Source organism: Trachemys scripta, chromosome 11, assembly GCF_013100865.1.
Source record: "Trachemys scripta elegans isolate TJP31775 chromosome 11, CAS_Tse_1.0, whole genome shotgun sequence".
NCBI classification, from domain to species: Eukaryota; Metazoa; Chordata; order Testudines; family Emydidae; genus Trachemys; species Trachemys scripta.
In genome coordinates, this window is record NC_048308.1 from 64,026,661 (window position 1) to 64,051,490 (window position 24,830).

The 24,830-nt window shown below is 42.5% G+C and overlaps 1 protein-coding gene across 1 annotated transcript in view; it reads right to left on the reverse strand.

The window, feature by feature from the left end:
• ERBB4 (erb-b2 receptor tyrosine kinase 4) overlaps window positions 1-24,830 on the reverse strand; it is a 971,560-nt gene that overhangs the window by 171,601 nt on the left and 775,129 nt on the right. The window contains exon 18 of the mRNA XM_034786069.1: window positions 2,891-3,023. Coding sequence (XP_034641960.1) covers window positions 2,891-3,023 — 133 coding nt within the window. The remainder of the gene's footprint in view (window positions 1-2,890; window positions 3,024-24,830) is intronic.

A 24,830-nucleotide genomic window follows, 5' to 3' on the forward strand; every position in this document is an offset into this window, starting at 1 on the left:
ATACATACAAATTTTATATTTCCAAGATCACTGCTTCTATAATTTATACTGAGGTAAGGGAGAAAATTCCTGGAAATATTCGTTTGAGGAGGGGGTTCACGAGACTTGACATTTTAGTGAAAGGGGTTCGCAGGTTGTTAAAGTTTGGGAAAGACTGTTCTAAACTTTAGTTGTGCCTTAAAGGAGGGCAGCTTTTCAGAAGCAGAAAACATCGGCAGTAGAACAAGAATTTACAGCCCCAACTAATTTATTGGAAGCACTGGTACGTTGTGAATTACGATCCAACAAAGTTTGTGAATGAAGTACAACGGTATGTATGTTCAGTCAAAAAGCCATCCGATCTCAGCAACATACAGCCTTTGACTAAAAAACAATGTTTCTTTAAAAATAAATGAAAAATAAATGAAAAGGACAATACTCTAAACACTGACAAATAGCCTGTCCTCTCTCAGGATAAGGAAAATAATTAAGGGCTACTCCTACTCAAATTGGTTTGAAACCACTGCAGTGTTTCAAAGTGTCTGTTTACAAGGCTAAGTGCATTGTGCTCTTCAGTTTGAACACTATTATCATGCTTCTATGAGCATCATGGACTACTTCGTTAGCTGAACAAACTGCTTTGGTGCAAGAAGAAATACCAGTAGCTGGAAATTACTTTTAAAAAGTACTTTAAGAAAATACACAACAAAAACAAACAGCAACAAGCTAAGTGAATGCGGGGAATTTGACAGCGATATTTTCATAGTTTGCTTCCCTCTTCCCCCCAATATAGTTTACTTTTCAGTACTCATTATGATGGAAGATGTAGGTCAAATGTAAAAAAAAATAAAAATAGAGATATGGGAGAAGGTGAACACACAATCTCGGGTTCACTTCTTAGATTCCCACAGAACTTTCCTCCAAATAATTCCTATTCCCCTTTGTGCTGCCCTGGCAGTGCAAAGGAGATGGAATCTGGGGTTTCACCCATGCCAGGGATTCTCCCAGTCTAAGGCCAACCCTAGAAGATGAAGAGTTGGTGTACCTTGCTCCTCCCACCCTCCCCAACAGCTGACCAGCACAGGGGCACGCTGGGGTGTAGAGCAGCAAGAAGAAGATATAACAAGAGTGGAGGTATAACCCATTGATCAGTGTGTGTTGATCTGCAGAGGTTATGGATCCGTTACAGACCTCAGCTAAAAAGCCTGGCTCTTTAGCTCAAGCTATAGAAACTCCTACGTTTAGCTGTGGATGTCCCTGGTTCACTCCACGGTGTCTCAGCCAAGATGGCAACTGTCACAAGTGCTCAGCCACTGGGCAGTCCCTTGGGGATGGTTGCCAACTGGCACAGGTTAGAGTTGCAGCCATTCAGGAAGAAGCTTAATGAAAACACAATATTGCTATGGAAGTCATTTGGGATCAATCTCACGCCACTGAATTCAATGGGAGCAAGAGCAAGACCTCAATGACACCAGTCATAACACAATGGAATCAGATGACCAATGATTGCTGGTTTTCCTAGACTTTTTTTTTTCCTTTAGCGGGATCTGTCTATACTCTGCATCTCTTAAAGTGTGTCAGACAAATAGGGATTAGGTGATCCTGTGTCGACCTTCATTTGTCACTGAACATTTAAGATTAAACTTTAATGATTATCAAATATGCATTTCTAACCAAAAATAAAGCTTTTGAAGAGCATTGGGACTTGTTTCCCCCCCCCCAATCAGGGCCAATCCCCAGACAGATTTTTTGCCCCAGATCCCTAAATGGCCCCTTCAAGGGCTGAACTCACAAACCTGGGTTTAGCGGGCCAATGCTCAAACCACTGAGCTATCCCTCCTCCCCAATAGTGAAGCCAAGATGGTAGGCAGGCTGCATTGAGCCCAAATAGTTTGTTCTATGGCTCCATCTCACTTTTTTGCCAATGGGACTATGGGCCAACTCCCATGGAAATTTTAGGAGTAAGTTCCCGAGTCAGCAAAGCAATTGTGTGATTATTTATATTGGGGTCGTACTTACAGGCCTCAAACAGGTTGAGGTCACATTGTCTTACCCATTGTACAAGCATGTAATAAATGAGCATTCCGGTACGTAAGCATGTGCTTAACACCATTTGCTTTCAGCAAGGGCCTGATCCAAAATCCACTGAAGAAAACTGGAGTCTTCAATGGGCTTTGAATATATGATTAAGTGATTAGATGAATTAGGGCCTACTTTCTGTTGGGAACAGGACTGGGACATGTATGTCAGACAAGATGATCAAAATGCTCCCTTATCATTAAAAATATATGAATTGATATATTCATAGGTGCTGACTCCAAGGGTGCTCCAGCCCCAGAGCACCCACGGAACAAAATAGTGGGTGCTCAGCACCCACCGATGGGCCCTGCCAATCAGCTCCTTCCCCTTCCCCCAGCGCCTTCTGCCCGCCAAAGGGCCTTGTTGATCAGCTCCTCTCACTCCCACACACAGAGTATCAGCTGTTCAGTGGAGGGCAGGAGGCGCTGGGGGGAGGGGAGGGAGCGAGGGCAGAAAGCGGAAGTGTGAGGGCGGGGCATGCTTGGAGGAGGGGGTAGAATGGGGTGGGAAGAGGCAGGGCGGGGGCAGAGTGGGAAGAGGCAGGACCCTGGGGGAAGGGGTGGAGTGGGGGCGGGGCCTGGGGTGGAGTGGGGGGTTCGAGCACACCTGGGAAATCAGAAAGTCAGCACCTCTGGATGCATCAATAGAAAACTAATATCCTAGAGAAGCTTCATTCACACTATCCAATAAATCCAGTCTATGGCAGTGTTTTCAGGGACTCAGTGGGGGTTGGATTAGAACCCTAATATGTTCTGTGTAAAAAGTAGAGCAATATTCTGCCTCTTTTCAAATATTCAGCTTTTCTGAGAGGTACAACAGAAAATATCCTCACCTCCGTCTCCAGGAACCTCCGCAAGGCCCTCTTCTTTTTTATGCTTTTCCGCCGAACATAAACGGCAAACGTCAAGCCCACAATGATGATGATAAAGAGTCCACCAATCACGCCTGCAGCAATCAGGGGGGTTCTACCAATCAGAATCAAAGACTTTAATGCAAGGCAGGGAAACAAAGCAAAGAACAGCTGCATGCATGAAATAAACCACCTGGAAAACTTATGAAGCGTATAGCTCTCAAAATGCAGTCATGTCAGATGATAAATCAAGGAAAGCTCATTAAGTGTGGCATTGCTTTCCATTATCACATCTAGGATATTATTTTTTAATGCAGACTTGTGAAGTCGTGGACAAGGAAACACAACATGCACTCTGATGGCAAATGCAAAGCTGCAATGGCAAAATGAGGATACATGTACTAGAAGCTTGTTCTGCAAGGAAGTTAACTAATCTGAGGTCTTCCTTTATAAATCCAACTGGATTACCTCTTCTTTTTTGCATATTTAAATTTAAAAAAATAACACTGAAATTATGAAAGACTAACTGATACCACTTTGGGCTGTGATCATAAGTTAATCAAGGCTGGTTCTGAAAGAGGCACATCATTCCAGAGACATTGCGACATGGGGCGCTTCAGAGAGCGTGCTTAAGATACTGTACTATTGGAGGTGTCATGTTTCAATGGAGATGTAAACCGAAGCCCTGATGTTTTTGCAAGAGTTAGGATGTTAGCTCCTAGTGTCGGTATAAATGTCACCTTAGGTAAATATCAGAGCTGTGCACAATTCAGCAGTTTTGGTTGATAAGTGTTCAGTCGAGAGTACCCCCTAAGTTTTGCTGTGATATTTGGGTTCAAACAAATGCCAAAACTCAAATGATAGACAAAGACTGCCGAGTTAGGTCTTGTTTAAGGTTGAAACCATGTGACGCTGCCAAATTATGCATGGCTTGCACGCACAACCACAAATCCGTCCCTGGCCCCCACAACTCAGCCCCAGCTGCACAAAAGATTTGTGAACTTCTGAGGGGGAGTTCAGCCTCTTTCATCTGGTCATGGATTCCTTGGGAGTACATCAGACCTTTACGACCCTGTTTCCCTAGCCTCTTAGTTCAACTCCAGCTAATCTCAAATCCCTATGTCGTATTCCTCCTGGATCTGGCAGCAAGGAGTACAGTTCTCCTTCAGCTCAAGGAGCATAGGGGAAGGAGTAACCCCTTACGGCTTCTACTCCCCATACCTCAGCAGTCTCACTCCAGTCCAACCAGAGCTTCTGATCCTACATCTTGGGCAGCTTTCTGTAAGTATGCTGCTGATGTAGGGTAGTTCTCAGCTTCTCCAGCCTCCCCTATCTCTCTCACCCCAACTCTTGCTGGTCAACCAAATAGCCACAGCTACTCTGTGCTGGAACCCCTTTGTGGCTGTAGTAGAGTAAGTTTTACACACCTCGTCACACGTAGTATTACCCTAGCCACTTTGAGCCCTTGTCATAGACCAGGGCCCCCACTGTGCTAGGCACTGTACAAACACAGAACAAAAGATTGGACCTGCCCCAAATCGCTGCAAGTGTAAAACAAAAGACAACAGATAGACAAATGGTGAGTACAAAGAAACAATGAGCCAATATTGGTCAACATGGCAGGCTGTGGCCTCAGCACACCAGAAGCCTAACTGTTGTCAGCTTTCTGTTGGCACCATGGTAAAAGGAACATTTGGAGGAGGGATTTGAAGGAGGTTTACGAGATAGCTTTCCGGATGTTTATGAGGAGCTTCTCCAAAGCATGAGGGGCAGAATGAGAGAGAGCACAAAGATTCCTGTTTGAAAACAAGTGGGCAATTGGAGGTGGGAGTGGAAATCTCCATAGTGAATGAGAGAAGATAGGTAGGGTAGGGATAGTCTGGAAAGACCTTTTAAAGTAAGACAAGTAGTGCATGTTTGATGCGATAAAGAAGGGGGAGTCAGTGGAGGGATTCAAAGAGAGGGGTGACATGGTCAAAGTGATGGGCTAGCAAAATGATCTTTGCAGGGGAATTCTGAATGCATATGAGCAGGATAAGATTGCATTTGTCAAGGCCAGAGAAAAGGGTTTTGCAGTAGTCAAGATGTGAGATGCATTCCTGGCTGAGAGTTTTAGCTGAGTAGATGGACATGAAAGGCCGTATCTTAGAGATGTTACGTAGAAAGAATCTGAAAGACTAAGATATTGCCTGAATGTGAGGACCTTGACAGAGATTTGAATCTAAAGATGACACCCAGAATATGGGCCCGAGTGACAGGCAGGATGGAGGTGCTGTCCATGTGATATAGAAAGGAGGTTGCGGGGAAGACTTGAAGGGACGAGTAAGCTCTGTTTTAGGCATTTTAAATTTGAGGTGATAGTTAGACATCCATGAGGAAATGTCAGAAACAGACCAATACTTGAATTTGGACAGACGGAGACATCTGGAGTAGAGAGGCAGAGCTCAGTTCTCAGCATAGAGATGGTAGCTTAATTTGTGTTTGTGGATGATCTTACCCAGATATAAGCTGTAGAGAGGGAGAAGAGAAGGGACCAAAGATGGAGCCATGTGGAATTCCCTCAGAATGCTGGAGGGGAGATTATGGGGGTTCTCCAAAGGACACGCTGAAGGAGCTATTAGAGAGGTGAAAAGACAGAGTCATGGAAGCCAAGCAACGACAAGATTTTACGAAGACCATGGTCAGCTGTGCCAAAGGTGCTAAAGGTGGCTGATAGGTCAAGGACGATGAGGATAAGTTCTGAGGTTCCGCTAGAAAGAGGCAACTGTAAATTTTGGCGAGAGCGATTTCTGTGGAGCACAAGGGGCAGAAGCTGGATTGGAGAGGGTCTAGGATGGAATTTGAGGAGAGGAACTCCAGACAGTAACAATAAACAGTGCATTCAATGAGCTTAGAAATGAAAGGGCAAAGGGGCAATATTTGGAAAGGCAAGGGAGGTCAAGGATGGGTTATTTTAAAATGGGAGAGACTAAAGTATGCCCATATTTTGAGAGGAAAGAGCCAGAGGAGAGCAAAGGGTTAAGGAGATAGGTAAGGGAGGGGATGAGGGTGGGCACAAGGAAGATCAGGAGTTGGGATGGAGGTCATTGGCTCACGTAGAGTGATTAGAGTAGGAGAGCAGACAAGAAACTTCTGAATCTGTGGCAGAAGAGAAGGAGGGAAGAGTTGTAGGAGGGGAGAGGGAAGGTTGTATCATTCTTTGTCAATTATCTCTTTGAAGAAATTGGTGAGATCCTGTGTGAAGAAAGAAGAGGAGGCAGAAGAGTTTGAGGAGTGAGCTAAAGATGGCAAAACAGGACTGGGATTGAGGACATGGGATTCAGTGCAGTTGGAGAAGTAGAGTTGTTTAGCTAGGAAGACAGGAGATCTAAAGGAAAAGAGAATGAATTTGTAGTGGAGGAAGTCAGCCTGGGTCATATGATTTCCACCACAGAGAGTCTGCATTGGGAGAGCAGGAATGAAAGCAGATGTTGGGGAATGAGGCAGGGCTGGGGGTTGGCATGGCAGACTTTCCGAATGGAGAGGGGACAAAAGAGAAATGGGTGAAGGAGAGCGAGGGATGAAGAGGATCAATGGAAGAAAAGAAAGAGGAGGAGAGAACTGAAAGCAGACAAGGAGTCATCAATGCAATAGACGGGACGTCACAGGAAGGCTAAGTGACAAGGCGAGAGAGAAAGAGTTGATGGACAATGCTGAAAGAGACCAGGTGATGGTCAACAAGGGGAAATTCAGACACCGAGAGATTAGAGAGAGCAGTGTTGTGACCTGGTGAAAGTTCCAGGTGTTTAAGAAAACATGAAATCATTTTGTTGCGTTTTAGGTGTTGTTATGAAAGGTTCACACAGCTTGATATTACATTCTGACTGCCTAAATGTCTCCTTTCTTTTCAAATGGATACAAATCAGCTGTAGAACATTGCTAATGTTGTTAGGCAATGACAGCCCAGTTCCCCCGCAGACATGGCCACTTTTCAGTCCTATGTGAAGTGGTCCACACATACACACACACCCCTTTCCCAGACCTCAAGAGCAGCTCTGTGTGTTGAAAGCTTGTCCTCTCACCAACAGAAGTTGGTCCAATAACAGATATTACCTCACTCATCTTGTTTCTCTAGTTTTATAAATACATGTTTTCACAAAAGTCTAATTTAATAGCTAGAAATCAAGCTGTGAGGTGTTGCAGCTCCTCATCCATTACCTCTGCTCTTACTATAGTATTTTATTATTTCCGTCGGTAGACACTCTCATTAAAAAGACATTTAGATCTTAATATTTCTCATACAAATAACAAAACAAAAGCTCTCCCAAAGGGAGTTCTGAAAAAGTGACACTAGCGGAAGCTGTCAATTGGACAATGCTCAAAGATTTTTTTGTGAAGACCTTTCTCTACAGGAGCACTCCTACACTACACACAGGTGACACTGAAAAAATGCTTATGGCCTATTAATAGCATGCTGTACTGCTGTTGAAAATTGACAGGAGTTTTACACTGAGTATCCTGCTGAAAATCCCAATGGATTCCTCCAATTGCTTCCTACCACAAATCTGACCAGTCAGAAGTACTGTATCAAATTCAGATAGCAGAAATTTAAATCTGCCAAATTTAAATTGTGAGATTTGGGTAATAAAGCTCCATGTTTAAATGTTCACTATCATGCTCACCCATAGAAAAGTGACTAATCCTTAGGTGCTTAACGCATCACTTAGGTATTCAAATATTTGAAGGCAATCCAAATCAAGTCTCAAGACCTCAGACATTTGCATGTGTTATTCAAAACTTCTGAGTGTAAACACCCAACTCATTATTATGCCCCAAAAAGTGGCATAGTAGAGATCATGTGGGACTTGAAACAAGCATTGATAAGTGTTACCCAATAAGACTTAAGTCATAAAACTGGGGTAGGTTTTGCTTTGGAACGGAATAGTAAACATTTCCTTCACTGTAATGGTACTTCATTTACAGCACCATTCTCATGACTTAAAAGTCATATAATCTTGCAAACATTACAGAGGGAAAGAGATATTGGGATCATCCTGTTCATCTTCCTGCCAATGCTGAGTTCCTCCCCAGAGTCAAATGTCAAGTGCTTTCTCCTGTTTTAAATGACAAGTCTTTTGACTCCATCACTTTTTTGACACCATAACTGCACTGAAACTGCACATTTCACTGCTGTTCACTATCATCCCTTGATCACTTTTAGGCACTAATTTTTTGCAAGTATCACTCATTTCTCTCTCTCTCTTTTTTTTTTACTCTTCGGTTTCTTAACTTGCTCTTTTGATTGTCGTTAAGACTCGTTTCATTTCCTGTCTATATTTCTAACCTCACTGAGCCCCATTTGTGTTATTTCTCTACTGTCTCTGGTGTTTGCAACACCTCACATTTAAAATCTACAAATGTCATTAATATGCTGTTTACCCTTTTCTTCCCTGTCTCCTTAATGAAAGTGGACTTAACACTGATCCGTGCAAGGTGGTGTTGATCAGAGTGTAATCGCAGGCATGAAACCTTTTCCCATTATATTTTTTTTAATCTGGATCTTTTTGCATGTGTCACAGCCACTTACCCATGGCCTCAGCTTGATGTGTGACTGGACACATAACCCCTTATCTCTGGTGGCATGAAGAACTTAATCCACTTACATTATTGTTACAAAACAATCCATTTGTGAATGCAATCACCAGTAGTTGCCTCCTCCCGCCACTTTTACTGCAGGCTTAAAATGAGTTCCATGAAAATTAAGAGTAAGAATGTCAACTGTGAGACATCAAAGCAAGTTTCCTCACCAAAATGGAGATTTTCATAAATCATTTTCAAAATCACTGAGGTCCCAATTCTCTATGTCCCAGCTATGCTAAGACATAGTAGAGAGTGACAGCTGCAGGAAGCTGGTTGCTGGCTCGCTGATCCTGCCTGGCTCTGGTGGAAATTAGAACAGCTGGGAGCCTATTCGAACTTCCGTCACTGGGGTAAGCTCCGTACTGAACCTGGCCACAGAAAATCCTTCGGTTACATTGGGGTGGAGAGTTCCACCGTGCAAAGGGAATTCTCCACTGGCTATCTCTGGCCATTCTAAGGCATATGTAGTGCCTTGACCATTCAGTCCCTGCTCTACTCCTTGGGCAGCACAACTATGCATTACACTCTTACTTGGGGGCAGATTGCAAGGTGCCAGCTTTTAATTATTAGAAAAATACTCTACAAGAAATATTCTGTCTTCTAACCTGGAAACTGTGGACATGTGGCTGAATACTGAAAGCAGAATCCTAGTATCCCCTGTGGAGAAATATCTATTTTCTTTTAAATGCGTACAGTGTTTTCATATTTAGAAGCACACCAAAATTGAGATGAAAGTTCATAGTTAGTATTCCAAAATGTATAAGGGCACTCAATAGGAGGGCACGTAAAGTCATTCCAACAGCTCCAAAATATCTACAACACTGCAAAAAAACAGATAACATAGCCTAATTAATTACATATAGTAGTAAGTGATTTCACACTCTCGATTGGCAAACAGGATAAAAAGACAAAATTTTGGTCCACGGAGAAAGAAGAACAGGTCTTCTCTCCCCAGCCCACCTTCAATATTAAACCACATACTACAAAATGTAAATACATTGAGCTTTGAAGTCTGGTTTTTAGAGTGCTATAGGGTTTTTAAAAAATATATTTTAATATATCCATATAGGATTCATTATCACCTTGAATGCTTACAAGAAGCAGGTTTTTGCTGTTTTTTTCGGGTAAGGAGTTCTTTAACTAGAGGCTATCATTTTCTGACAGAGAATTCACAAATTTTGCATATGGCATATTCCCCCCACACCCCTATAGGGAATTCACACAACCATAATGTTTTACTATGAGAGATTGCCTCTCCTGGAACGTACACTTAGGTACTCTGTAACCAAAATATGAAATTCCCTATTAAGTCAGAATGGCATGTAAACTGTTTTCAAATATGTTTTAATAGCATTTCTCTTCTCTTCACCCATCCTCAATAAGTTCTAAAAGTGGGATTTCCAAAAGCATTTGGTGTTAGCATAACTTTACTCTTCTGAAGTCTGTTGACATGGGAGAAGAAATAGGCTAACACTGCTTGCATATATAAGATGGGCCTTGCTTTGTGCTTATTCAGGGAACATTACACATCTTTTTAGTTCAGAGAATAGTGATTTCTTCTCCACCACTTCTTGGCTTTTTTTGGCTCGTAAGTAAAGAGTGACTGAACATTGTGGGGAAACTTGTCTGTATTAGAAAATTTTATCATGTTTAAACACTTTTTTTTTTAAACAATCAAGTTAGCTGACATAATGCTGGCCACAACTCTGTATTCAGTGTAGACAAGGGCCAACTGTGTTCAACATTATGTCAGCTAGTCATGCTTAAATCTGGGTTCCAGCAGGTTTTAAACCAAAACTTATCCTTGTCTACACTGACCACAAAGTCATGGTCAGCATTGAATTAACTAACTCAGCAGTTAAAACTCGTGTTTAAACATGATAACGTTTCCCAGTGTAGGCACATCCAGTATTGACAAAAATGTATTTGTATCCAAAATAGCAATTCTCTTTGACCACATTCATGCCCATTTTAGGCACTGATTCAGCAAGGTACTTAAGTATGTGCATAACTTTAAGTACATGAGTAACAATAATACTCAACTTTTTTATATAGCACTTTTTATCAGTAGATCTCAAATACTTTACAGTATCACTACCTCCATTTTATAGAGGGGGAAACTGACTTCAGTTAAAGTACTCACATGCTTAGAATTACAGATATGCTTAAGAGCTTTACTGGATCGGGGCCAGAGTTCTTAGCGTCTTACAAAATTGATCCCTAGCATCATTCTGGAAATAAATTCTTCCCATTATTAAAATAAACTATTAATCAAGACATGCCTCTTGCTATCCTCAAAACAAATACAAATCGTTTAACACATGGTGCCAATGTTTAGAGAGGGTTATACTTGTTTTGATTATGAGAAAAGTTTTTACTGAAATGGAAGCCAAATGCCAATGTGATGAACAAACACTGTGGGAATGTCAATTAATTGGTAAAAATATGTCCTAACTGTCTCTTAATGTGATAATTGTATATTTCACTTAATAGTATGATGGGTAATTTCATTTTGTAAAATATAGAATCATAGAATATCAGGGTTGGAAGGGACCTCAGGAGGTCATCTAGTCCAACCCCCTGCTCAAAGCAGGCCCAATTCCCAACTAAATCATCCCAGCCAGGGCTTTGTCAAGCCTGACCTTAAAAACCTCTAAGGAAGGTTCCACCACCTCCTTAGGTAACCCATTCCAGTGCTTCACCACCCTCCTAGTGAAAAAGTTTTTCCTAATATCCAACCTAAACCTCCCCCACTGCAACTTGAGACCATTACTCCTTGTTCTGTCATCAGGTGCCACTGAGAACAGTCTAGAGCCATCCTCTTTGGAACCCCCTTTCAGATAGCTGAAAGTAGCTATCAAATTCCCCCTCATTCTTCTCTTCTGCAGGCTAATCAATCCCAATTCCCTCAGCCTCTCCTCATAAGTCATGTGCTCCAGACCCCTAATCATTTTTGTTGCCCTCTGCTGGACTCTTTCCAATTTTTCCACACCCTTCTTGTAGTGTGGGGCCCAAAACTGGACACAGTTCTCCAGATGAGGCCTCACCAATGTCGAATAGAGGGGAACGATCACATCCCTCGATCTGCTGGCAATGCCCCTAGTTATACAGCCCAGAATGCCATTAGCCTTCTTGGCAACAAGGGCAAACTGTTGACTCATATCCAGCTTCTCGTCCACTGTAACCCCTAGGTCCTTTTCTGCAGAACTGCTTCCTAGCCATTTGGTCCCTAGTCTGTAGCAGTGCCTGGGATTCTTCCGTCCTAAGTGCAGGAAGGGGCAGGAAGAATAATTTGTCTTTAAAAATCAGTCTAATTTGGGACCACAGACACTAATAGATATTAATTATAATGGTACGATTCTTGCAGGGTGTCACCAAATGACAGGCTTAAGATTGTCTGTGTGGCGTAACTATTCATTTCTATACTAGATTTCCTTAAGGTTAATTTGAGCCCTGAATTTTGAATGCTTGATTTGTGAAAATTAAAACATCCCTGTCTTGTTTTCACCAGAAATGACTGAGATGTACTCTCAATTTTAACTCCAGATCAATATAGTTTTTGCCTGGGAATAAAAATGAGTAATGATAAGGTACCAATTATCATGGTAGTAAAATATAGGTGTTTTTATCTACATACAGTAGAGACGACCATTTGACACTACAGCATACTTGATATTTTTACGCTGAGATTTTTCTTTTCCACCACAAAAGGAAGAAAGGGAAAGTTACTGGTAAGAACTTGCATGGTGACTTTGTTGCCAGGCTTGTCGTTTAAATGGATTAATGCGTCTTATAAAATATGCCGAGTTAGCTCCTGGATAAGGTGGATTGATTTATCAATGATGGAAAGGCAGCTAAATCCACTAGATTTGACTCACAAGTGAAGCAGGTTCATCAAGTCAAAGAACAATCCATTTATATTCTTGTCATATTTTCCATTTTCTTTGGAAAGAGTAATTTTTGCTTCACCGAAAGAAAACTAGAGTCGTGCACTGATGGGCTGATTTGTGACGAAGACCACTGGCTTCCATTTAAGCAGCTCTACTCTGCATACATACAGAGTACATGTTGGGTCCAATAAACTGAGATACAGAACATGGGCTTCGCCAAACCAACTTGCATGCAGTTGACTCCCTGTTTCATTTTGTACAATTGACATTATTAAACTGAAAATGTGCTTTCTTCAAATGTAAGTATGTAGCACACTCAGTTGTAGGATATCATACACCAGCAGGTCAGTCTATCGTGCAAACACCTACTTCACGCGAACCACAGTATTTTAAATTTGGTCAGACGGTGGTTTTCAGAGTGCATAATTAGGCCAATCCTTTTTTCCACCCAATATTTTACTGGCATATTAAGTCAATTAAGACAGTATTAAGCAACACTTGATATGGCAGAAAGTGTCATACAACTTGGAGACCTGGATGAGTAAAATGTGGTGGTATGACCCCATTCAATCAATGGCCAACCACAATTTTAATAGGGAGGTGTGTATAATGGAGAATATAGGTCCCAGGAGGCAACACTCCATCTTGACCTGAATGGAAACATCACATAACACTGCAACAAGAATTGTTGGATAGGATTTTTTTCTTCATTGCTTAATCTCTGTGTCCAAAATATGCAATTCACTCCTAGCAAAAGTGGACAGGTAAACTAAATTCAACTGTGCTATAGTAGCTTCTGCATTACCTTCACCCTTCGACCTTGCATAGAAAAGGCAGAACTCAAGCATAATTATTCAGAGGTGCCACCTCCACCTCACAGCTTGTTGCACAGAGCTGAGTAAATACTGTAAATCCTGTGTTACTGGAAATACACTAGCATTGCAATTGATAGCGCTGTTCAATCAAATTCATGCCACTCTTTATTTACAGTTATGCACAACTATGTACACATTCATGGAGATGTGTTTGTTCACACACAAAAATATTGGGAACAATTGTTGTTTGTTAGCGTGCCCACATGTATGTGAGCCTGGGTATTTGTGAATCAACAGAGCAATCGGTCATTATTCCTCTCTCTAGAAGGTTTCAGTCATCCAGTCAAGGTACAGAAAGAAAGAGCAAGTGATTCAGCTGACCCATCACATACCATGAATAATGTACTGTGAATAGGAACTCTTGGAGGTGTACATTTTTCAAACAACTAATTGTATGACACTTGTTTATTCAGGCACTGTATTCTTCCTCTCTTCCTGCACTGAGCTGTTTTTGTGAAGCCACTGTGCACTGTTACATCACTGCTATGTTCCACTACAGAAGTGGCTGCATTCCAGTGATCGATTAAATGAGCCCCATAACGATCCATACAAGTCAGGGAATCCCCAAACCTTTACAGAATCTGGGGAAACCCTGAGGATTCAAAAGTTGCTTCTCCCAATTATAAAAGCATCTCTGGAAGCTTACTGAGCCTAAGAAAGAGGTAAGAATTGGGGAGGAAGTAGAGTGTTTTAGCTAAATTGATGCAGTTCATACACTTGAGCTGAGGTCCAGCATTAAATATTCTATCAGTGTAATATAAAATATAAACACTAATTACATTGAGCATTTGGTCCATCCTCAGATTACTTTAAAGAGCCTATGCTTTCACTCAGCCTCAGTGTATAGACCACTGCCCTTTCTTAGTGCCAGGCACAAAAGACAATGGAGGAAGGACTCCATGTCAGCCGCCCTTTACCTGGGGGATCCCAACTGACTATCCATCAGAGCATTGACTCCTGAGCTCAAAGGTCTCCATTTTCTCACTTTAGAGAACGGGCGACCCCTTTAAGTGTGTATCTGTCTTTGCTGCTGTCCTCCTCTCTCATTAAGGCACAATTCTATTTCCTTTGATTGGTTTTTGGAATGCTAGCCTTCATGGTTATTGGAGTCCCCTTGAGCGCCGTTATCCAAGAGATTAAGAATCACAGTGCAGATTTAATGAATTTTAGCTTACTGGTGATGAACACGGACTCTTCAGTCCCAGCTGTAGAATGATCTAAGATAGCTTCAGCTTCCTCAGGCTGCAGGAAGAATTCAGACCAGAATAGCTAGGATTGCATCTCTGTGCTGGTTCTTCAGTCCTTTACAAACTTCCTTGTTTCAGAAGTTGTGCTTTCCCGACCTTTATGGCTTCATTGTTTGCTTTTCTCACGGGCTGATCCTGTGAAGTCACGATCACTCTCAGTTCCCTGGGATGCTAATGAGAGTTCAAGGCGCTCAGCACATCTCAGTAGTAACTTGGCACTCTGCAGAACTGGCCCCATAAAGGCCAGTCCTGCAACTTCACCCCAGGCGCAGTCCCACTGAAACCAAGAGGACTGCTCACAAGAGTCAGGGCAGAAGGGCTGGGGCATCAGAGGTTGAGCCATACATTTTGGTAGGAAACAACTGAAAGAAAACGAGCAGGTGAGAACATGCACGATCTTTGTCAATGGATGTCCTGCAAGCCACTCATGTGCAGAGCTCACATAGATTTCAATGGGAGTTCTGTTCAACAAGGGTTTGTTAATCCTTAATCTGGCCATTTAAATTGTATTACACTATATTTGGCATCTATATTAAGATGCATGAAGGGTCCATCAGTCTAGCCTTGATGTGCTTTCCTTTTAATAGCATGTTCATATATCTATATCTACAGCTATATAATGTGTGCCTTCTGTAAGTGATTAGATAGGGTTCCAACTTTCTAATCGCACAAAACTGAACACCCTAACCCGCCCCTACCTTGCCCCCCACTCACTACATTCCTGCTCCCTTGGTTGCTCTCTCTCCCCCACCCTCACTCATTTTCACTGGGCTGAGGCAGCGGTGCGGGCTCTAAGGTGGGGCTGGGGATGAGGGGTTTGGGGTGCAAGAGGGGGCTCCAGGCCTGGGGGGTGGGGCCAAGGGATTTGGAGTGCATGATGGGGCTGAGGGTTGAGGCAGGGGGTTGGAGTGTGGGAGGGGGTGAGGGTTCTGGGCTGGGAGTGCTGGCTCTGGGATGGGGCCAGGGATGAGGGATTTGGGGTGCAGGAGGGAGCTCCAGGCTGGGGCTGCGGGTTGAGGCAGGGGGTTGGTTTGCAAGAGGGGGTAGGGGCTCTGGGATGGGGCTGGGGATGAGGGGTTCAGGGTGTGGGAGGGGGTTCTGGGCTGGGGCAGGGAGTTGGGGTGCAGGGGGGTGAGGGCTCTGTACTGGGGATGTGGGCTCTGAGGTGTGGCCGGGGATGAGGGGTTTGGGGTGCAGGAGGGGGCTCTGGGTTTGGGGGGGGCTCAGGGCTGGGGCAGAGGGTTGGGGCTCAGACTTACCTCATGCGGCTCCCGGTCAGCAGTGCTGCAGGGCTGAGGCAGGCTAGTCCCTACCTGTCCTGGCACCACACTGTGCCCTGGAAGCGGCCAGCAGGTCTGGCACCTAGGCTGGAGGGGAGGGGGGACACGAGGCTCCGCACGCTACTCTCGCCTGCAGGCACCCTCCCCCAGCTCCCATTGGCCAGGAGTGGGGAGACAGTGCTCAGGGTGGGGGCAGCGGGCAGAGCCCCGTGGCCCCCTTGCCTATGAGCTGGACCTGCTGGCTGCTTCTGGGACAGGTAGGACTAGCCTTCCTTAGCCCCGCTGCACCGCCGACTGGACTTTTAATGGCCCGGTCGGCGGTGCTGACTGGAGCCGCCAGGGCCCCTTTTCGACTGGGTGTTCTCATCAAAAACCGGACACCTGGTCACCCTATGATTAGGATATATTTCCTCTCATAGTCTAGCAACAAACTATGGTAGTAGTTAGTCCTGCATGTGTGCTGATACTTTTTGGTATTCTAATAAATGCCTCAAAATGGCCACGATACTGTATTTACATTCAAACATGTACTCTTGTTATTTCTCATTAAATTCCAAATATGCAAAATTTATCTGTGTGAGACATATGAGGGAATAAACTTCACCAATGCTCATAAATATCAAGAAGAATCCAAGGTAGATGCATAACAAAGTATACTGTATTTCTGCTTTTGCCTGATGCAACTTTGGGAGTTTTCACTATTATATTACAGGAGTAGTATTCTGTCTGTGAAAATGTCCTACATAAATTATACCAATCATTAGAAAATCCCATTTGATTAAGAGGACGAAAAAGATAAGAGAAATTGAAGAGACTGGTATAAACAAATGCAAGGCTTATGGGAAAATAAATGGATACTATGATATGCCTAAGAATTCCAATGCATATATAATATCTTCAAGGGTGCTTATGCTATTGGTCAAAATACTAGGATGGATTTGTAACCATAAATCTGAATTTCCTGGCAATTCTAGCTATATCCATATAGCATTTGGCTTCAATTTAATTTTCTCAATTCCCCTCCCCCAGAAGTAAAATAAAAAGAAATCTCAATGATGAAAGGTATTTTCAGCTCTATTTCTGATCTCCATTTCAGTCTATACCAATTGTACTGGATGGGTGGCAAACTTGGGGCGGGAATGTGGTTAAGGGAGGAGTTATAATACTAAAAATTGCCATGAAGAAGTCTATTGTTTATAAGGAATAGATGCACGTATTTGGCTAAAGCAAACCTTCATTTGAGACTCAAACCAATCTGTTTTTGGTGTTTGAATTTTTTTTTCACTCCCAAGTCCCTTTGCACTTCCTGTTTCGAGACAGAACTGTAACTAGATGTGCTTCAGTACCAGACAAAAGACTTTTCTTATGTTGTCTCCAGCCTTACCAGAAAGAGGAAATACAAAAATCTTAATCTTATGAGTCTTTCAATCCAATTTTGCAGACTAAATAGGTTCAGATTATTTGGGCAAAACTGGCATTGGCAGCTAATCATATAAGGAAGGACACTGTTCAGAGCAAAGACTATGTTTCAAGAGACCTGATTTCTACTCCCGACTCTGCCAGCGATTTGCTGTGTGGCCTGGGACAAATCACTGTAGATCTGTCTACATTAAAACCTGTTACCATGTTTGTAACCAGGATCTGACCTAATTGATTCCAAAAATGGTTTAGGTCCATGGTTAGCACACTGTTCAAAATTGTCTTCATGTGTTTATATTATGTCAATGGGACCACCTAAATGGGTTTATATAACCAGGTTAAACAGTCCTCCTTTCTCCCAAATCTCTGTATGGGAGACCAACACAAAATTCATTGCATATGTTGCAAGGGTCACTCAGTGTGCGAGTGTTCCAGGCACTCCAGCTCCCATCTACCTATGCTAGCCCTCTCTCAGAATATTTTTGGACAAGCATCCAGGAAGTGGTGAGCTGTTTAAATACGCAGACATTTCCTTCTGTTGACCGCAGAGAAAAACCTCAGTATTCATTTCAGCCAGACAGCTGACTTGGTGCTATTGGTGCATTCACAGTTCACTGAAGCCTTGAATGGACATCTAATCCAACAGAAAAGTCAGGACTCTGCTTACGATCAAGGAATATATCCAGAGAGATGGTCCAACTGCACCTCTCCCTCTCCATCAAAGGTCATTTGCCACACATCACATTTTTAAAATATGTGGAGGGCTAGTGAATTTTCAGGTTTTACGGAGGACTATGAGAAAACTTGGGACACCTTGCTAGAGAGAACTGAAGTAAAGATGCTGATACATCTTTGGTTTCCTCTTTCCCCCCCTCCCTTTTCTAACTAAATGCCAATCCACCCCCAGTTACAGACCTATCTTTGCTGTGGGAGAGAAACAGTGATTGAAAGATTACATGAACCTGTCAATGACAGGAATCTGGCTTCTGGGCCGTTTGACAACTTCACAGAGCCAATTCACACAAAGCTGCAATGGTGAGGCAATATTGCACTTTGCCTCCAATTCATCTACATGCAAAGGATATCACTGTCACAAGAAAAAACCCACACATCTACTGGAAACAGGGGTATTTTAAAGCTAAAATATTCTTTCAATCTGTTCTTTGTCTATTATCCTTACTGTGATTGAGACTATGCATATTAATGGCTACTGGCCCATTTTTGATGTGACAATACATTTTTTTCCTCCTAAAATCATGATGGGCAGGTAGACTGACAATTTACTTCTAGAACTTACATGGTTCAATGAGAAAGGTTATTAAACTAAGCAGTCCAGGGCCTATCCAAAGCCCACTGAAATCAATGGAAAGGCTCCCAGTGACTTCAATTGGTTTTGGATCAGGCCCAGAGTTGACAAGTAGAAGACAGAGCTGGCTGCAGCTGCATTGGTGAAATGCTAGATTAGAATTTATCCGCCCCCCCCCCCCCCCCCAGGGTGACCAGATGTCCCAATTTTATAAGGACAGTCCCAATTTTGGGGTCTTTTTCTTATATAGGCTCTTATTATCTCCCATGCCAGACCCAATTTTTCACATTTGCTGTCTGGTCACCCTCCCTCCCTCACACTTATTTCTCTGCTGCTTTCTTCTGACCAACCTACACATGTGTTCAGTCCAGAAGGGACCATTATGATAATCTAGTCTGGTCTCCTGCATAACAGGGTGTAGAACCTCGCCCAGTGATTTCTGCATTACACCCATAACTTTTGGTAGAACTAGAGCATATCATTTAGAAAGACAAGGAGTCTTGATTTAAAGACTTCATCTGATGGATAATCTACCATCTCACTAGGTAAATTGTTCCAATGGTTAATTGCTCTCACAGTTAAAAAGATTAATCATATTTGTAGTCTTAATTTCCTATTTTTCTTCCTATTGTCTCCTCTCCTCCTACTTGACCATCTCTTTTGTCTCCTTTTCTCAGTTCTCGGCCCAGTGCCCCGCTCTTGAACCTTCCTGGCTCTCCTTGTTTGTCAGGTGACTCCCCTCTTTACAATCAAATTCTTCCTCAAAACTCTACTTCTTCCACAAGGCCTTCCAATAAATGAGGTGTTTAAAAGAAAAAAAATCCAATGGCTACTGGAAATTTGACCTTCAGCAACCATGTAGCATGACTGTTTTACATGCATCTTTATCGTATGCATGAGGTTATATTTGTTCTATACGTCTGCATTTAATTTAGACCCTGATGCTGCAAGGATCAGAACCTTAGACTACAAGCTAGTTGGGACAGGAAGCATATTTAATCTGTGGTATTTGATCAATAATACACAGTAATATAATTAATAGCCTGTGCCATTTTCTTTCTTCCACAAGGGTGCCCGTGTGTTTGTTCAGTCATCTGCAGTGGATGTCTACAGTTCCCAGACATTCTCCACACTCCTTTGTGTGAGACACAGCAGTGCTTCAGTTGAGTGCTTTGTTAGCCAGCAGTGCAAAGAGTTTCAGGATGTGTGTGTTAATTAAAGATATCTATTGAACTTGACTGAGCAGAAACAGGGTGTGCAGAAACCATAACCACAGAAGAGTAATTCAAGATTAATATGTTCTTGAGTGACTGAAGCAATCTCTGCATTATTCCTGTAGAACCATCTGTAGGGGGCTGTCTACTTAGCCTATGACTAAAATGGTCTTTGGAGATAAATTAACACTCACCCTTTGTCCCTTGTTAGCTTCTGTTTCTCCATTATCGTATCTTATTTCTTGCCTCCCTCAGACTTCCTTGGGTTACTGCCTAAGTACCTCTTAAGACCCATTTGAGCTACCCTTTACTGTCAGCTAGATATATCTGCACAATATCTACACAGGATTGTTTAGAGTGTATGAAGTCCTGAGACCTAAAAGTTAAAATGAAATAATTTGCAAAATAACAGGAAATAAAATAATAATAATAATAATTATAATAATAAAACCACTAGAAAGACAAATGAATGTTGGGATGTTGGGTTGTATTTTTGTAATCGACAGTGTGTGTTATAAGCAGGGTTTGGATGGGAATCTAAAACAAGTTGTTTGAGGAAATGATTGGCATGTTTTTACTGTGAAGGTTGAGGGGAAATTGTATGTGTGCCAATTTTACTGCACATAAGGCTTCACAAATTTTACAAGTCAGGACTTATATGAAAACTTGTTTCATCCAGTTTTGTTGAGCCAAAATCTGGCCTTTGCCTGCATAACTACGTTTTGACTTTGTTCTTGAATTTTTCTCTGAACGTTGCACACTTGAAAGTGAGGGATTAGTAGCATTGGCCAGAGACATGCATTGAGTAGGCAGGCACAGTGCAAACCTCCTCTGCCAACAAACCTCCATCGGGACCTGCCAGCACCTGCTTTTCATGTTATCCCACAACCATTTCTTCTCTTTTTGATAACATGCTCAACCGTGAATGTCTCCAAAAATGATTATCTGCATTATCTTTTGTGGTCTTAATGGCTGACATGTCTGGAAGGAAGCCTGCTTACCAGTGTTTCGAGCTGATTTTGTTAAAATTTTAGTTCAGATTGAAAAATAATGTGAGGCGTTTGTTAAAATTACAGTCTTCCCTCAAGGCAACTCCCCTGATGATGTCAAAAGGTTACACAAACAAAAACATTATCCGCATTTTCTAAAGATAATGCATCTTTGTGTAATCAATATGTCACTTGGAACCTTTGCATAAACTGCACTAACTTCAAATAACTCCGTAATACTGAATATACATCTATAACTCCAAACAGCACCTCAGAGCAATGCATCTTTAAGAAGAAGAAGAAAACAACCAATGATCTGCATTAAGGGACAATCTAAGGTGCTCATATACCTTGTTAATGAGCAGGGCAGAACACCCTAGATAAATATAGATCCTCACATTTCTACTATTAATGTAAATTCATACAGAGGGAAGACCACTTGTCCCCAAAAGCACCACATTAAATATAAATTCAGAAGTAACTCTTTAAAATAAGGAAATTATTTATTCAGACAAAATACACGACTCCCTCAGGTGACTGGGGGCCTGAGCCCAACCCCATTGAATGCATGGGATTCAGTTCAGCTCTTGGTCACCTCGGTGGGGCTCAACTTGAAAACTCCGAAATAACACCATCACCTAACTCCTAACAATTAGATATGTATTTCGCTACAACGGTGGGTGTACGTTCACTTCTGGCCAGGCACTATGGCAGACCAAGGACCTGAGCCAACTCCCACTGAAGCCAGTGGGAACTGAAAGCTGCTATCCAGTGGCGAGATTCGCGGAGTGCATTTCTACACAATACCACAGCTGAGCTTCAAACAAGGAGCCTTGTGGTCCTATCGTTAGCAAACGAGCCTAAAGAAGACCTCATTTGGAAGACGATGTTTACATCCTTTACAGTTAGCATGTTAGAATAGGCAGCTAGAACAAATGGGGGCTAGAGATCACCAGGGAATGGACAGTCACCTAATGAACCCCTCTCCTTTAACTTTAGATGCTACATGAAAATGAGTATTTTGCTGGGTAATGAGAGAAAAAAAAAGACTCTGCTTCAACTATGGGGTGCATAAAGGAAATAGAGACAGTGTCACATGATAGGGACAGAACAGGAGTCAGGCCTATTGGTTAGAATGAGAGCTAGTAGCCAGGAACTGGAGCCCAGGGTCAGAGCTGGAGTTAGGAGCCAGAGCCCAGCATCAGAACCGGAGTCAGAGGCCATATGCCAGCGCCAAGAGTCAGAGCTGATGTAAGAGGTCAGGAGCGGGAGCCGAGGATCAGAACCAGGTTACCTGGAGTGAAACAAGGTGGTGCAAGGCTGAGTCCAAAGCAGGAGTGGGGCTGAAGCAGGGCTGGAAACGAAGCAGCAGCAGTAGGACTGGGAACAAGCAGGCGCAGGAGCTGTTGCAGCCATGAAGAATGCTTTGAGCAGCTGCTGCTTGGCTTAAGAGCCGGGTCTGCTGACTCTTCCAAACAGGTGGCATAGCCAAGGAGGCAGCCGATTACAGGCCAGCTGCACTCGTTAGGTTGCCTGGAGACTGGCTCTGCAGCAGGCCCTGCTTTCTGACAGACAGGCGCTACTTCAAGACAAATCATAATAGCAGCAATCTAAATCAAGGACACATGTACTGAATAGCTGAAGCCCTCTCTAAGAATGGGCCAATCAGTTCAAGTTAAATGAAAAGTGACCTCCACTTTCTCCGAAAACTTGAAAAGAACCTAAATTGAATCTTCTGACAGGCAAAAGGATTTTGGGGAACTACCGTATTTTTTAAGTTACCTAGACTTCTGGATGTCCTTGTTCTGGCTGGTACTGGAAGCACATCTCTCTGCATTGTATTTCTACCCCACCTATAGTAGAAAACACCTCCAATTTTGAGGTATCCAGCCTAGTTTTGTAGACTCACAGTGTCTAGACAGTTCTGTTAAGTATCCAAATTTTTATCTACAAGAATTTCCAAATATCCTGAGATTCAACCATCACTAGTCTTCATTTTTCTCCTTAATTTCCCCACACCTGTCAGTATGATGATACAGATCAGTTCCCTGAACAAACTCTTATCTAAGTGGCTTTGGCAACATTAGGTTGCTGGGCAGAGCATAGAGAAGCATATTATCATCATCACAAATCATCAGGGTTCAAACTTACCTTAAGAAAACAGTAACAATCAGTGGAAGAGTATGGATTGGATTTTTCAGAAGTACTGAGCATTGGTCTAACTCAGCTTCTATTAAAGTCAATGAGTTAGGCCAAAACAGAGTACTTTTGAATATCCCAGACTATGTATCAGAGTGGTAGCTGTGTTGATCTGTATCAGCAAAAACAATGAGGAGTCCTTGTGGCATAAGCTTTCATGGACTAAAACCCACTTCATCAGATGCATGGAGTGGAAAATACAGAAGGTGTGAATACAAAAACTAATTTCCCCCTGCTGATACTCACACCTTCTTGTCAACTGTTTGAAATGAACCACCTTGATTACATTGACCTCATTAGCACTACAAAAGTGATGTCCACTCCTTCTTGTAAACTGTAGAGAATAGCCCACTTCCACCTTAATTGAATTGGCTCGTTAGCACTGACCCTCCACTTGGTAAGGCAACTCCCATCTTTTCAAGTGCTGTGTATTTATACCTCCCTAGTTCATGCATCTGACGAAGTGGGTTTTAGCCCACGAAAGCTTATGCCTAAATAAATTTGTTAGTCTCTAAGGTGCCACAAGGACTCCTCATTGTTTTTCCAGACTATATAGATCAGTGGTTCTCAAACTAGGGATGCCGCTTGTTCAGGGAAAGCCCCTGGCAGGCCAGGCTGGTTTGTTTACCTGCCGCATCTGCAGGTTTGGCCGATCTCGGCTCCCACTAGCCACGGTTCGCTGCTCCAGGCCAATGGGGGCTGCAGGAAGGGCGGTCAGTACGTCCTTTGGCCCGCACCACTTCCCGCAGCCCCAATTGGCCAGTGGGAGCCGCAATCAGCCAGATCTGCGGACGCGGCAGGTAAACAAACCGGCCTGGCCTTCCAGGGGCTTTCCCTGAACAAGCGGCGGCCCTAGTTTGAGAACCACTGATGTAGATAACTGTAAGTTCCATCTACCATCTCAGTAGATTTTTTCCCACTCTAGTCATAATAAAGGAGACAAAGAGCAAAATGCCTCTGCAACATGGTTGAACTGGTTTCACACGGGCAGGGTGTTGCATGTGAAATGAATGGTTTAGAACACCCTTCCAGTTCAAATACAAATTTAGTTATTGGTAAGTCTTCGCTCAAAAGCACCAATAATTTACATGGCATTACATGGCATTTTTCCAGCATGTTACTTCACTTCATAGTATGAAAAAATGTATATAGACAATAAGAGAAAATAATTCAGCATGATGGCATGATTTGCTAATGCTCTGAACCTGCACAATTGCTGATGTTTGTGATAATCCTTCAACTTTTGGAAATTATTGCAGTTCAGTATTTTGCAATTAGCACCATTGAAACTTGTTAATTTCTTAGAATTTGTAACAAAATGTTGTTGGTTTGTGATTATGTATTTGCAGGTCTCATGCCTTTGAGAGTAGAACCCCTTTTAGCAAATCAGAATCTTGTATTTCCACTCATATAAAACAAACTGAAGAATTCAAGTCTGAAGTAAGGTTAGCTCAAGTTATTTGCTATTTCTAATCTAATATTGAAAAAGCTTTTGGAAAATAACTGCAGAGAGAGTGAAGAATTAGTGAATGAGTGAATAATTAGCAAGGTAGTGTACTTTGTGGATTGTACATTAATTCAATCTAATTTGTATTATATAGTCACATCTTGGCGGGCAGATCTAAATAAATTATGACTTGTAAATAAATCAAGCACTGTAAAACAGTAGGAAATGCTTTCAAAACCATTTACAGACACACACACACACACACACAAACACACACACACACACACACACAGATTAAAGAATGGCTCTATCCCTGGCCAAAAGGCAATCCCTCTTCTATAACAATGATGTAGTTTAACATTAGAAATTGACTTGAAGAAATCTAACCAAACAGATTTGACCCCATGAATGCCCACAACACAACCACACTAGCAATA